This window comes from Salvia miltiorrhiza, chromosome 1 (assembly GCF_028751815.1).
Source record: "Salvia miltiorrhiza cultivar Shanhuang (shh) chromosome 1, IMPLAD_Smil_shh, whole genome shotgun sequence".
Lineage (NCBI taxonomy): Eukaryota > Viridiplantae > Streptophyta > Magnoliopsida > Lamiales > Lamiaceae > Salvia > Salvia miltiorrhiza.
In genome coordinates this window covers 50488827-50504124 of record NC_080387.1, presented here as the reverse complement: position 1 = coordinate 50504124, position 15298 = coordinate 50488827, and the positions used below count along the sequence as shown (strand labels likewise).

The window sequence follows — 15298 nt, the reverse complement described above, 5'->3', positions numbered from 1 at the left end:
ACACTCAATTAAAATACTTTTTCAAATTTATTTAAGGCTATTAATTAAAATTGATCAAATACATAATAATTGCGTTCCGCTATAATACGAATAATTTTTGACCTAAAAAACATGATATTCAGTACCGGTTTATTATATTAAGGGCCATAATTATCGAGCAACTGCCGCAATTAATAATATTTTTTTTTTAATTTAAAGAAAAGAAAGAAACTTGTTTCAAATAATAAGCTGTAAAATATCGGCTACTTTTAAAAACGAAGACACCCAATAATTACACAGCTACAGAATAAAAAAAATATTATATTCCTTATTCTCTCTACACGCAAATTTTTTGTGGACGCAGTCGCCGGAGCTTTGCTTCTCAATCTTCTCTCTCGATCTACGCACAAAACGCCTTATTTCAATCTGCAGCCTCCTCTATCTGCAGCGCCACTCGCATATTTTCTGCTGTTACCGAAAATTTTCCGGATTTTTTTGCGATTTTTTAGGTGGAAAACGAGTAGTGATAGTTGTTGGTGAGAAAAGAGTTGTAATTTTTGGATTTCGGATGCGTGTGTGTGAGCTGAGTTGTTTGCCGAAGCTAGGGTTTATGGAGCGGAGTTGAGGTGCAGCTTTCGCGTGGAGAATTTTGTATGCAATAACTGGATTTGAAAAGCCCGAGCTCGAGGCTCGGGAATGGGAAGTATGGCGTTGGAGAATGACATTGAGGTTCCGTTCAATGCGGAGGCGAGCTCTGGAGACGTTGGCGGCGGAGGCGACGGCAAGTTTCAGAAATTCATGCTCTATGAAACTCGTTCGGTATAAATTAGCTCTCTGATCTCGTTGCTGTTTGCTTGTTTGAACGTGAAATGTGTTTTTTGGCTTTGTTTTTGTTTGTGTGCTTTGAATTTTGGAAAAAGTTGCTGACCTTTGATTGCTGGAGCTGCGTTAAGTTTGTCGTGTTTTGCTTTCCTTTATTCATCAGGAATTAATAGAAATAGTTTGTGTGTTAACATCAGATTTCAATCTATTGAGTTTTGATCGTGAATATGAGAAGCTTTTCTGAAGATTAAATCTTCAGATTTGTAAAAATTCAGCCTTTTTTCTTGTCTGTTTCACCTTATAAGCTGCTAGAGCTTACTATTACTCTGTCTTGTTTATACATTTTTTTCTTTTATAGTTTTATTGCAAAATTCCCTGTAATTTGAATCGTTTTTGCGCATCCTTGATTTATTTGGGTGTAGAACTTAGATAATTGTTTGGTGGCAGATGCCAAGTTTCAAAATTTGTTTGAAAAACATGCATTTTTGTTGAGAAAATGTGAGTTAACTTTGAGATGGGGTTCGACTGTGTCTATGATATATATGTTTGTTGCCTGCTTACACAACCAACTTATTCATTTTTCATTGCTGGTCCAGAACTTTTATATGTTTGGATTTGAGAGAAGAAAAAAGTACTGGAAAGTATTGAAGATAAGCAGATTAGAGCAGTCCGAGCTAAATGTTGTTGAAGATTCGACAATATACTCTCAGGATGAACAATCCGAGCTCCTCCAAAGAATTGCTGATGGAAACAAGTCTACTGGTGGACTAAAATTTGTCACCACATGCTATGGAATTGTTGGTATGCTACATCCTGTTATAATCTCAACAAATAATTTGTGTCAAATCAGTTAAAATGTATGTATTTTTCAGCTGACCTGCTTGTGATTCTTCCCGTGGTTACAGGATTCATGAAATTCTTGGGACCTTATTACATGATTATAATCACTAAGAGAAAGAAGATTGGCACTATTTGTGGCCACGCAGTGTATTCGATTGCCAAGAGCGAGATGGTTCCAGTACCCCATTCTTCTATGCACTCGAATATGGCATATTCTAAAAACGAGAACAGGTCTTTTGCCGATTCTACATGTAAAAAGTCGCTATGTTTAGAGGACAAAAAACACTATAAGATTGAATATGCTTGATATATTTCTGTATATTTGTTATTCGTTGTTAATGTAGATGTTCTTAAGCTATTTAATGTGTTACCTTTATTATAGCATATTTTGTGTTCTACCTTTGTAATATATCTTCAGTTCACGCTAATTGTTTACACCATTATAGCATCTGAGTAATATTTGCTGAGACAAAGGTCATACATTCCTTTTAGAAATCATCTTAAGTACAGTTCATAGTGTATCCGCCTTAGTTAAATTGTTCTTAGTGCCCATTGCCAGTTTTTCCCAGTGAATGTGCAGGGCAGACCACATTGGTGTTGTGATGTTAATTTAACATGTTGAATGAGGCAAGGTATCATCAGAGTTCAGGGGGACATCTCTTGCCTTTAATTTTTATGTTATTTAGAATTGTTCTCTTATATCTTACCTTCGAAATGGACTTCTACTAACTTGTTTTGCCTCTGCCTTCTCTTTTGTTGATAAATAGATACAAGAAGCTCTTACGCAACGTGGATCTCACCAAGGACTTCTTTTTTAGCTACTCCTACCATGTTATGCTTAGTCTTCAAAGGAATCTTAGCAATCATGAAACAGGATTATCCCTCTATGAGACGATGTTTGTCTGGAATGAGTTCTTAACTCGTGGTATACGTAATCAGCTGAAGAATTCGGTTTGGACCGTAGCATTGGTTTATGGATTCTTTAAACAGGTAATTACATTTAAAAGTTGTCCATAAGTGTTAGCCCATCGTCTTTATTTTCCTCATTTGATACAGTGCTTCTGATGTTGCTTTTATGATTTAGTTATTCTGATTCCTTCATGATAAAGGAGGCAGTTTTCTGTCTTTGTTGTAGATCATGCTATCTGTTCCATTGATTTCTTTTCTGTTATAAGATTATTTCGAATGGTTTATCAACAATATTTTTTGTTTGTTTCATTGATTGTTGTTCAGTGTTGACTTCATTCATATGAATTTGTGATATTTCAGGGTTTATTATTGTTTTATTGACTCATAGTTTATTCTAAGCACTTGCTGGATTTTTAATTTTGAATCTTTAACAGGTTAAACTCTCAGTATCTGGCCATGATTTCAGTCTGATTCTTATTGCTAGACGATCCCGTCACTACGCTGGCACCAGGTCCTTGGAATTCTAGCTTTATTAATCCATTTGCTATGTCCATCTGTCTATCTCAATCCATTTTCTATAATGCATGTTTGAGATCAAAAGTGTTGTGAAACACTTGAACTGAATCTTTCTTGAAATCGGTTCTTGAAAATCTTGTACTAAATCCCTGGAACTAACGTATTCACTCCTCGTGTCTCTGATGCAGATACCTAAAACGTGGGGTTAATGAAAAGGGTCGTGTAGCAAATGATGTTGAGACCGAACAAATAGTGCTTGAGGACTTGGTGGGAGGAAGACCCAGACAAATATCTTCTGTTGTGCAGAACCGGGGTTCAATACCACTCTTTTGGTCACAAGAGACCTCAAGATTGAATATTAAACCTGACATCATATGTATGGCTTGTAAAATAGTTATTGTACTCTCAAGTGCTTATTAGACACTTCTCTGACTATATCTTTATGCAGTATCGAAGAAGGATGACGCCTATCAAGCCACCAAGCTTCATTTTGAGAATCTAGCTAAGAGATATGGAAATCCTATTATTATTTTAAATTTGATTAAGGTAAAACTTTTGCATTAACTTTTGGGCTAATGCCCGTAATGTGGCAGAATCTCCCTTTATGTTCAACTGATAAATACTTCTTCAAAATTCTATTTAAACTCCATTTCTCAATCTCCAGACACGTGAGAAGAAGCCACGGGAATCTATTCTGCGTGCAGAGTTTGCTCATGCTATTGAAGTCATCAATAAAGATCTCGCACATGAAAATCGCTTGAAGTTTCTTCATTGGGATTTGAGTAAATACTCTAGAAAGTATAAATGCAAAATTCTTCCTTTCGCTTTTTTCTATTTATTTTTTTTCGCTCTTGAATTTCTAACCTTAAGATCTTTTTGTCTGCCTCTACAGCAAAGCCGCAAGTGTGCTGGCATATTTAGTCAAAGTAGCAGCTAACGCGTTGGAATTAACTGGATTCTTCTACTGTGAATTACCCCCATTTTCAAGGTGAGGAATGCGACTGAACCACTGCTACCTTAAGAATAATAAGAGTAGTCAGTCGATGGAGGATCTAATATCTTGTGATATGCCAACTGTTTCGTGCATTTTATTACATAGTTTTTGCATTCTTAGTTTTTATTACCTAAATTGGATCAATATGTTTGTTGTGTTCTAATATTACTTTTATTAGTTTTGATTATATATCCTCCTTTCTGTTACACCCTTTTGATAACCGATTTGACTCTTCTACAGCCAACTTCCGTGTAGTAATAATTGCAATGGTGATTGCCCTGATGAAGACCTCTTTGTTATGACCGAGGATGGGCATGATGCGGATGCTGAAGATAAAATTGGCTCTGATGTGAATGATGCGGGTAGAATTGATGGCTCTGATGTGAATGGTTGTGATGTTGTAAAGCCTCCATTGTTTCAGAAAGGGGTGTTAAGAACAAACTGCATAGATTGTTTGGACCGGACAAATGTTGCCCAATATGTGTATGGGCTTGTTGCTCTTGGTCATCAGTTGCATGCATTAGGGTATATCAATAGTCCTGGTATTAGTTTAGACTCCTCGTTGGCAGATGATTTAATGAAGATTTATGAAGCTATGGGCGACACTCTGGCTCTGCAATATGGTGGATCTGCAGCACATAATAAGGTATATTTTAACTGTGAGAAGTGAAAAAGATATTCATTACGCTTAATCTTAAAACCAACTATTATCTTAGCTTTTTTTGCTGCGATAAAGTTCAATAAGATGTTCTATTCTTAGGATAATCCACTCTTCTTCTTTCTTCTTCATCACCTTATTTATAATACGATTACCAGATCTTCTCTGAGAGAAGAGGTCAGTGGAAAGCAGCAACGCAGTCCCAAGAGTTTTTGAGAACACTTCAGCGTTTTTATAGCAACGCCTACATGGATGCTGAGAAACAAGACGCCATAAATGTGTAAGTCAATTGGTCCGTTTATCAAATATATTTCACTAAATTGATGTTCATTCCCGTTACACATTACTTTTTCGTATAAGTAGTGGTTTATGCTTTATATTATATGCTTAATTTTTTGTGAGCAGGTTCTTGGGTCATTTTCAGCCACAGCAGGGTAAACCAGCTCTTTGGGAGCTGGATTCTGATCAACATTATGGCGTTGGAAGGCGTGGTTCTGATTTTGCAGCGGAAAATAATAGGTATTTGACAAAACATGTACCTACATGATATGTGAATTCTACAATTTGTTCATAATGAATGCTTATAGGTTTATGAAAAGTAAACATAATAAATTTTTTGCCCAAATGCTTATTGAGAGAAAGGATGCACGGGAAGGATTTTTGTAGTTATGCTTTGTGTTGCTAATGCCAAAAGCACGAATTGGCAGGTCAATAATCAAAAGATCGTTTTCTGATGGTAACATTCTCTGCGACAACTCTGTTGATGAGAAGGTCCTTCGGATGGATAGTTCTCAAAGGCCATTGGGGGCGGACGGTCAAGGCTCTAACATGGGTCTTTCAGAATCGACTCCAGAATTTTCAACTTGTGATACTGCTATATCTTATAACCGGTATGATTTTACATTTACAGAAGCAAAAGATGCTTTGCGCACATAGAAACCTTTTGGCTGATCCAAGATAACCATTCAAGCGGACGCTCCTATTGATGAAAAAAAAAACGTGTTTGTTGTATCTCTATGAAAAATGAGATACATTTTGAGTACGATATGAGTTTGTATTTTCTACTGATAATTTTATATTGGCTGCAATTTTAGGTTTACACCCTCGATGTCACGTAAACAGCTGTTCCCTGAAACGCAACAAGAGCAATTCCTTGAAAATGAGAGCACGTATTTTGTTGATCGTGGAGATTCTTTTAACTGCTCAAACTTTCTCGATGTTGACTGGCTATCTTCATCTGGGAACTCCTGCGAAGAGGAAACATATGAAAGGTAACTTGTTGTTTCGTGCAAGGTTCATGCAATCCATTTTGTTCTGCCAAAATATATCTTCTTCTTCTTCAACTTTGCCCGTTGACATGAATCATCGTGCAAAGTGCTACTCATTGCTAACTATGTCTTTGTTCGCTGCAGATCATTGCTAATCGGTTCTCCAAGCGTAGGGATGTCTTCGGGCGAAATCAAAATGGAATCAACCTCATGGTATCAGTCTGGATCAAACTTGAAGGTCAGTTCACTTTGAACCCTAAAAACAGTGCTAAATTTGGAACACGCACTTAGGTTACCTCATGTGTATTTTGCTGCCTATTAACTACGTCTACAATTCTAGGGAAAGGAACTGACCAGCGGAGACCTCGGCAGCAGCTCTGTCGACCTCACCGGATTTTCTGACAGCTTCGTGCACTGGGTAACCCACGGCAACATGCTTTTTCCTTAGACGTACATTCGCCAAAAATGGTGATCTAACGGCCAAAGGAGAAATGGATGGAGAAATTTTGGTACAGAGCGTAGAAGTGAAGGTATTCTGAAATTGTACATTTGCACCAACTAATTTTACCGGTCTAGTAATTATTCATAACTTGAGAGAGAGTACAGATAGTAACACTGCAATCCTTTTTTTTTTTTCTTACTTTTTCTCTTGGCTTCTTTAGCCTTTGATTTGTAAATATTAGTTACCTTTTTATCTGTCGTTGTGATTCTAGTATTTCATCTTTTCTGTACATATATTGTTATCAATTTTATTTCATCATTGGATGTACCCTTTTTTCTGTTTTTGTTTGTTTAAATACTATTTTTAAATTTCGTTTGAGATATGGATTTCTTTGGAGTGTGTAATATATATGCGTATGGTCCAATCATCTAGTTCGAAAACCAAGCAATTCACAGATAATTCAAATATCCGTTTTCCTTAAAAGCTAGTTTTGGAAGAATTATGCTGACCTCAAGCATTAATTACAAACAGTAAATTTATTGGCTTCCTTTGTTATTAAAAAAAACTTCACTATTAAATAATTGTTCTATTTTTAACCAAACTGATGGTTTCTCACTAAATTGATTGATGTTCATTCCCGTTACACATTACTTTATTCTTTATTTTTCAGATTTTTTTTTTCGAAATTGATATTTTTTCAAAATTAATATTTACTTTTATTATTTTTTGAAAATTATGTTGTTTTTATTTATTTTCACTAATTTAGAGATTATCCTAAAATAATCCTAGATTTGATTCCACTAATTTAGAGATTTTAATTTCTCCAAATAATAATCTCAGATTTGATTCCACTAATTTAGAGATTCTCCTAAAATAATCCTAGATTTATTTACATAGATAATTTATTTTTCGAATTTTAATACAGATTTGATTCCACTAATTTAGGGATTCCCCTAAAATAATATTAGATTTATTTCCTCATTTAATTTATTTTTCGAATTTTCTGTTAATTTGATTTGTTTCCATTAATTTAGGGATTCTCCTAAAATAATCCTAGATTTGTTTTCATTTCTATATTTTTTTCGAATATTTAAAAAAAAACATTTCGAAAATGATTTAAAAAACAAAGAACCAAAATAACAAGAAAAAGGTGTTTCATTTATAATTTTTTTTTGAATATTTAAAAAAAAAATCGTTTTCATTTATAGAATTTTTTCGAATATTTAAAAAAAATCAAAAATGATTTAAAAAACAAAGAACCAAAATAACAAGAAAAAGGTGTTTCATTTATAAATTTGTTTCGAATATTTAAAAAAAAAGGTAAATATCATATTAAACCTTGAACTATTCCCGCTTTATCAAAAATACCCTGGAAGTTCTGAAATGCTCTCTAAACCCTCAAAGTATCAAGGTTTTATCAAATATATCCCACATCTATTTTCCGGTCACCAGAAACATGACGTGGCTCGCCGGATGACACAGTGTAATTTAAATTCTATTTTTTTAAAATCCATGTCATTTTATATTCTACTCCCTCCGTCCGCCAAGATTATGTCATAATTACTATATCGGGCGTCCGCCAAGATTATGTCACTTTCCTTTTATGGCAATAGTCCCACCATCCTCTTTAATATTTTATCCTTACTAACACTCTTTATTTACAAAAAAACCACTCAAAATTCAATCTCAACCACTCATCTCATAAAGTTGTGGGACCCTTTCTCCACTACATCAAAACCATCACCAATTTTATTAAATCTCGTGCCCAAGCAAATTGCCATAATCTTGGCGGACGGAGGGAGTATTTTTTAAATCCATGTCATCCATACTCTCTTCCTCTCTCTTTCTCTATGCGTTTCCTCTACCCCTCTCTCTACCGTCTCTCTCTCTCTCTTCTCCGGTGAGTGTCGCCGATTTGCGCCGCCTTCGACGCCGGCGAGATTGGCTCTTCTTCTTCCTTTCCTCTTTCTTCCCTCACTTTCCTACATCTAATTCCCCAAATTCTACATCAAAAACCTAGGAATTGGATTTAAGACTCTCATCTTCGGATGAGACTTTCTCTCTCTATATCTATATCTGTATCCACACACACCAGAGCTTCAGTTTAGGCACCAAAACCAACGTAAACATAAAAAAACACAACCCCAAAACAACAAATCCCATGTTCTCTAGAATCTAGTAAAAAAAAAAAAATCAATCGAACTTAGCCTGCTTCAATTCGATTGCTGCTGCGGTAATGACAAGGAGGTGCTCGTATTGCAGCCACAACGGGCACATTCCCGCACGTGTTTGAATCGAGGAGTGAAGCTTTTTGGGGTCCGATTGACTGATTGTTCGATTCGGAAGAGCGCTAGTATGGGTAATTTGACCCATTACATGGGTGGCGGTGGCGGCGGCGGGAGCGCCACGTCAGTAAGCGGCGCTGCTCACGACTCTCCGGCGGACACCCCCAACCACCCCTCTGCTGGCTCCGTCGCCGCCGACTGCTACGCGTCTGAAGACTCCGTTGCTGGCTCTTCTTCCAGCCAGGAAAGGAAGAAAGGTTTTGATTTCAATTCCTTTTAATTCTACATCGAAAACCTAGGAAATGGATTTTAGAATTTGGGGAATTAGATGTAGGAAAGAGAGGAAAGAAAGAGGAAGGGAAGAAGAGAAGCTAGCCTCGCCGCGCCGGAGGCGGCGAAAACCGGCGACACTCACCGGAGAAAAGAGAGAGAGACGGTAGAGAGAGGGGTAGAGGAAACGCAGAGAGAGAGAGAGGAAGAGAGTATGGATGAGATTGATTTAAAAAAATAGAATATAAAATGACATGGATTTTAAAAAAATAGAATTTAAATTACACTGTGTCATCCGGCGAGCCATGTCATGTTTCTGGTGACCGTAAAATAGACGTGGGATATATTTGATAAAACCCTGATACTTTGAGGGTTTAGAGAGCATTTCAAAACTTCCAGGGTATTTTTGATAAAGCGGGAATAGTTCAAGGTTTAATATGATATTTACCATAAAAAAAAAATCGTTTTCATTTATATAATTTTTTCGAATATTTAAAAGAAAAATAGAAATAACAAGAAAAAGGTGCTTGGTGGATTTGAACCTAGACCTCAATAATATGTGAGTAATACTTTGCCACTTTGTCCGGTAGTGGCAACCACATTAGTCAACCGTTAGAAATAATAAACTGAATCATACGAAGGGGCATTGTTCGAAAGAATAAATAACATATACTTTATTAAACATGATATAATAATTATAAAATGAACTACTACAGTAATGATAAAAAAATTAAAAATAATGAATCAAACAATTGGATTTTGCTTGTAAAAGTATGTAACATATACTTTGTTTGAATATATTATAATAAAGTATTGTAATTGATATGATAATAACTAAACGAACCACCATTGCGTGATTAACGAAGTCGAAAGTACTCAATGAAATAAAGTTAATAAATTATTTGAAATTAATTAGTGAATTTGGAAATAAAATTAACATATAAAACTATTTAACATATATTTGAGAGAAATACAATTTAATTATTGTAAATAATTAAACACGATATGCCAATAAGACAATGAACTGCTATAGTGTATGTAACGAAGTCGATATGTCAACCCAATCACCTCGTCTACGTAATACTCCACACGTGCCATGATGGCAACATGCTCGTGATACGTCTTCGGGAATTTGTAAAGCTTGCGTACAATCTCGAGGGCATCAAACATAGGGAAAACATCTTGAGTAGCATGCATGCATGCGAGTCGGACAAATTGTGCGTAGTCCGATGACCAAAAAGAATCGTCAACATTGTCGCCTCTTCGGAAAATTGCCAAGGTTTCAGACCATCATACTCTTCGTATGAGAATTCTCCAGTTTTTATCACCATTTTTCTAGGTGCCAACAACTCGGATGGGGTCGCCATGATGAGGGATAGAGAGAAAAGAGAGAGAACGAGAGAAAGAGAGAGACCGAGAGAGCAAGAGAGAGCTCGAGAGAAAGATATTCTAATGGAAACAAATCAAAAAGATTAATACAATTTTCGGGGGGAAAATGGCTTAAAATAGAACCCTCAATAATCGAACAAATTTAAAAGAAAACATAGTCAATTCATACATTTTCGAATAAAATAAAATAAAATTCGAAAAACAAATTATATAAATTTTAAAAAAAATATTTTCAAAAAAAAAATTATTTTCGGAACAATAAAAAAATAATATATGCAAAAATAATTACTATAGGATTATGTTTACAACAATTCATAAATTCGTCGGAAAAAAAAATCTCAGAAATAAATAAAAAATTGATTTTTTTTTTCATTTTTCAGAAAAAAAACAATTTTCGAATAAACGAAAAAATAGGGAAAAAACTAAAATACTAAATAAATAGGATAAGATTAAAAGTAGTTGAGGAATTTAAGAAATGATATTTTAATATAAAAATAACAAAATTCGAAAAAAAACAATTAAAAAATATATATTTTTCAAGAAAAAAAATTGGCAAAAAAAAGCGGCAAACAATACTGAAAAAAACAAAAATACAAAAAAAAAGATAAGACTATAAATATTTGAGAAATATAAGGAAAGGATATTTTAGTAAAATCATAAATTATCAAAAAATCGGTTCAATCAAAAATCCACATAAAAACCGGTTAAAACCTAGGTGTCTAGACACCTAGGTGTCTAAAAATCACTACTCAATAATATTCGTTCGATCTTCTTCCCTAAAAAAAAAATCGTTTGATCTTGATTCCCAATTTTAAATTAGCATTAATATATTTTGTTTAGACACGATCAAATCCAAACGATTTTGTAACAATCTAACAATTAAGGGTGAGCATAAATAATAATAATTGAAAAATTGGGCCGAACGGAAACAAAGTGAATTCTTCGATTATTTTACGTACGGCATGGTTTCAATTTTAAATTATTAAAATTGCAAAAATTTAGAATTTAGAAGCAAAAATGCATAATAATCGAAATCGAACAAAACTATAAAGGTATATATAATTTTAATTATATGATTATTTATTAATGTGTTATAGTTATTTTGCTGTATAGCAAAATAATCGAAATATTGTTTATAAAATTTAAGTTATTCGATTTTAAACCGAAAAAGTTATATTTTTAGATTATATGGTTAGATTTCGATTTCTTATAATACAAATTTTGGTTAACTAGATTTGCTTTGCACAGAATTTTTTTTATATTTTTAAAATTTTAAATTATATGTAAATATGAATAATTTATTCAGTAGAGAGGTAATTGATAGGCGGTACTTGATTCTATTTGGGAATTTGATCTACAAAGTACGAACTTGACATGTAATTAAAAGGTTTAGTTTCAAAGCTTGGCTGACATATTTTGGTCATTCGAATTTCTTCTATTAATTGTTTTGTTATATACTTTGGCATGTAGCTACTACTTTAAGGTCCTTTTCTGACATGCATATGGTATGTCATTAGGGGTGGGATGGTACTGGTATTTTTCTTAGGGATGGGAATATATCCAAAGTATTTGCCATTAATCCATTCATGGACCCATAAAATAAAATAAATAAAACAATTTATGTGGATGTATATTGCCACATATGATGTATATTATTAAAGTCAAAAGCTCCATAATTTTAGATTAAAAAAAATTCATGAAGCCAATAGGATCTAAAATTAAGGGAAGGCTAGGAATCACTAATCGTATTATATAATGATGATACTAGATCTATTTATTCTAAAAGATTGTGGATCTATCATTAGTTCTTATTTATTTATTTTTGGGTTTAACATTGAATTATACACACTAAAATATTATTAGTTGATCTTTCCATTTATTGACTTGAGTTTTACACTGAACTTATATATATACTAAAATATTATTTGTTGATCATTCTTATAAGTGATTATGATTGATTTTCTTAAAAGTTGATCATTCATTCTTATTACATGCATTTCTTTATTAGTTTCTAGATTGTTTTGTTTGCTTTTTAATCTCGTGTCTTTCTAATAAAATATTTATATTTTTATTTTTATTTAGAAGTTTCTAAAATATGCACGTTTTTTAATGAACGATATAGCTAATAGTATTGTTCGATTGATATAAATAATCTAATGTAGTCATACATTTTACACCAACTAAAATTTAAAATAAAAAATACATTATAATATAAACAAGATTACTTGGACTTTAGAGAGTATTTAATTTTGAAGATTTACCGATATTGATAGAATTAATATAAATTAATTTATTGTTTATTAAAGGGTTAAGTATCCATTTTCCCCCAACGTTGTCACTCATATCGCCTTTAACACCTCAGAGTTGGCGCTGCTCACTACCCCCTAATGTGCCAAATGAGAAGTAAATCCCCCCGTTTTAACGGTGACTTAACACCATTTGATTTTTTTTGTTTTTAATAATTAAAACAAGAAATTAGCTAATCATTGAAAAAAAAAATTAGAGCCACCCTTCTCGCCCCTTCTGCACTCAGGTCACCGGCGCCTCTGCTCTCCGCCTCCCGTCATCGTCGTGCCTTTCTACTTCTTCTCGGCGCGCCACCACCCATCCTCTTTTCACTGCCCATTGAAATTATTCGAGATTGAATCGTTTCTAGGTTGAATTCAACAAGGGCACTTCTGGGGTTTCACCGTGACCTAGAAATTCCGATTTGGGGATGAGCCCTAATAGCAGGGGCGAGATTCTGCCGGAGCGGTGGTGAGGGGGAAGGGTGGGGGAGGGGAATTGGGGCAAGATGGGGGATTTTCGAGTAGGATTAGGCGGGAGAGGTTGTTGGAGCTCAGAGCGCCGCCGCCAAGGAGGATGATAGGGAGATTCAAATCAGCGAGTTTGCGGAGGAGCTGCGGGACGGTGAAGGCGAGCGAGGGCTTGGAATCGGCGATCTGTTTGGCGCTCTCTCGGGTAGTGTTGAGGGAATTGGTGGTGATGATGATGATGGCGCTGAGGGACATCACAGCGAGGCAGACAATGGGAAAGTAGATGGAGTTGAGGGTGAGGAGAAGGATAACATGTTCCTTGCGGATGCCAAAGTCGGAGGTGGAGACGTCGTCAACGACTCGCCATAGATCGGCGAAGGTGAGGCGGCGACTGGTAGTGGCGTCCATAAAGGCGACCTCGTCGTGGTGAGCCCGAGAGGAGATGAAGGTGGTGACGTCGACTCAATATTTTTTTTGTTTTTTGCTTGAAGTGGAGCCGAAAATTATTTAAAAAAATAAATAAATTTCAAACGGTGTTAAGTCACCGTTAAAATGCGGGGGAGAATTTGTTTCACTTTTGACACGTTAGGGTAGTGAGCAGCGCCAACCTTGATTCTAGGGTGTTAAAGGCGATATGAGTGACAATATTAAGGGAAAAGTGTACTTAACCCTTTATTAAAATTGATTGAAAATTTGAAATATCTCAATAATTTTTATCATTTGTGATGAGGACAATATTATGCACACCTCTTTAGGTCAGCGATGTAAAGGACAGAGCTGAATCGTAGCATCATGATTATCTTTACACCGGAGCATGTATCAATTTATTATTATTATTATTATTATTATTATTATTATTATTATTATTATTATTATTATTATTATTATTATTATTATTATTATTATTATTATTATGTGCAATGTTGACTACTATAGGGCTGATCTTATGGGGCGTCAGGATTCGAATATTCTTTCGAAGTAAAGGGAACTCAACCTGGCTCCCAACTTTAACGACTCAACACTGCTTCGACTTTAACAATCCAACTCTGCTCCAGCCTCGATGACTCAGCTCCAAGACAAAGACTATTGTAATTAGGGCTTAGGCCCAATTACTTGAGTTAATGGGCTTTAGGGGTTAAAGTTTACTTTATAGTTTATAAATAGAACTTTCTTTATGAAACAAGAGGATGCTCTATTCACTTCTCACCATGTAAAATATAACTCCCACCAATAATAATGAAAACTCCGACAACCACCAGTGGATGTAGATCTTAATGATTGAACCACATAGAGAACTGCAAATAAGTAGAGAATGGAGAACAAATCTAAAATGTTGCGAATAAGTTTATAATTTCGATGAATAAATCAATGTATCTTATGAATAAAATTTTGGCCTGGGTTCGAATCCCGAGAGGGACAAGATTTTATATATTTAGAATGTATTTTTACTGAATACACATATTCATTAGTTATGCTGATATATTCGCTAAATTTATAGATTTATTCGTTGTTCTCCGTTCTCTACTTATTTGCAGTTCTCTATGGAAACATAGAAACCTTCCTTAAGATAAGAACTAAGAGCATCCACACTGGGACCCCATAGGGGGGACTCGAGTCACCCCCAAAATCGGGTCACCCACTGCAGGTCTGGGGGCTCGAGGCTAACCTGTTCTATCAGGCTTGGCCTGATGGTTGTTGGCGTGCGCGCGTACTCAACACGCACCAATTTATTTTTATTTTTTTGAAAAAAAAACCGAAATTTTCAAAAAATTCGGCCGTTGTCGATTATTTTTATTTTTTTTTGAAATTCGGTCATTTGACCGTTATTCCTTTTCCTTTTTTTTGTTTCCTTTATCTCTTCTTTAAATACTTCTATCTTTTTATTATTCTTCACACATCTTCTCCTATCTTCTTCTTCTTCTTCTTTCTTCTTCTTTTTCTTCACACATTCTCTCAAGAAAAAAATGGATCCACAAAATCCCAATTGGTACGACTCAAATTGGGTTCCCGACCTCTCCGGTGGAAACAATTATCATCCCGATTTGACGGGTATCAACTTGGAGGAGGAACCTCGTCCAAGCGGCGAGGAGGAGATGCCGGCCGCCCATTCCGCGTCAAAGCCCGAGAAATGAGGGCGGCGGAAGGCTATGGCCTTCAAAGAAAAGGCGCT

General features: G+C 35.0%; 1 protein-coding gene across 1 annotated transcript; it reads left to right on the top strand.

Annotated features, from left to right (window-relative positions):
- The first annotated feature begins 230 nt into the window (after positions 1 to 230).
- On the top strand, positions 231 to 6765 carry LOC130990556 (phosphoinositide phosphatase SAC2-like). Its single transcript, XM_057914782.1, has 16 exons — positions 231 to 798; positions 1398 to 1602; positions 1707 to 1872; positions 2409 to 2631; positions 2985 to 3061; positions 3255 to 3442; positions 3515 to 3612; positions 3731 to 3864; positions 3959 to 4054; positions 4301 to 4706; positions 4877 to 4998; positions 5124 to 5237; positions 5426 to 5608; positions 5813 to 5989; positions 6131 to 6224; positions 6327 to 6765. The coding sequence occupies exons 1-16, from the start codon at positions 676 to 678 to the stop codon at positions 6432 to 6434; spliced, it is 2514 nt and encodes an 837-aa protein (XP_057770765.1). The 5' UTR covers positions 231 to 675; the 3' UTR covers positions 6435 to 6765.
- Positions 6766 to 15298: the final 8533 nt, after the last annotated feature.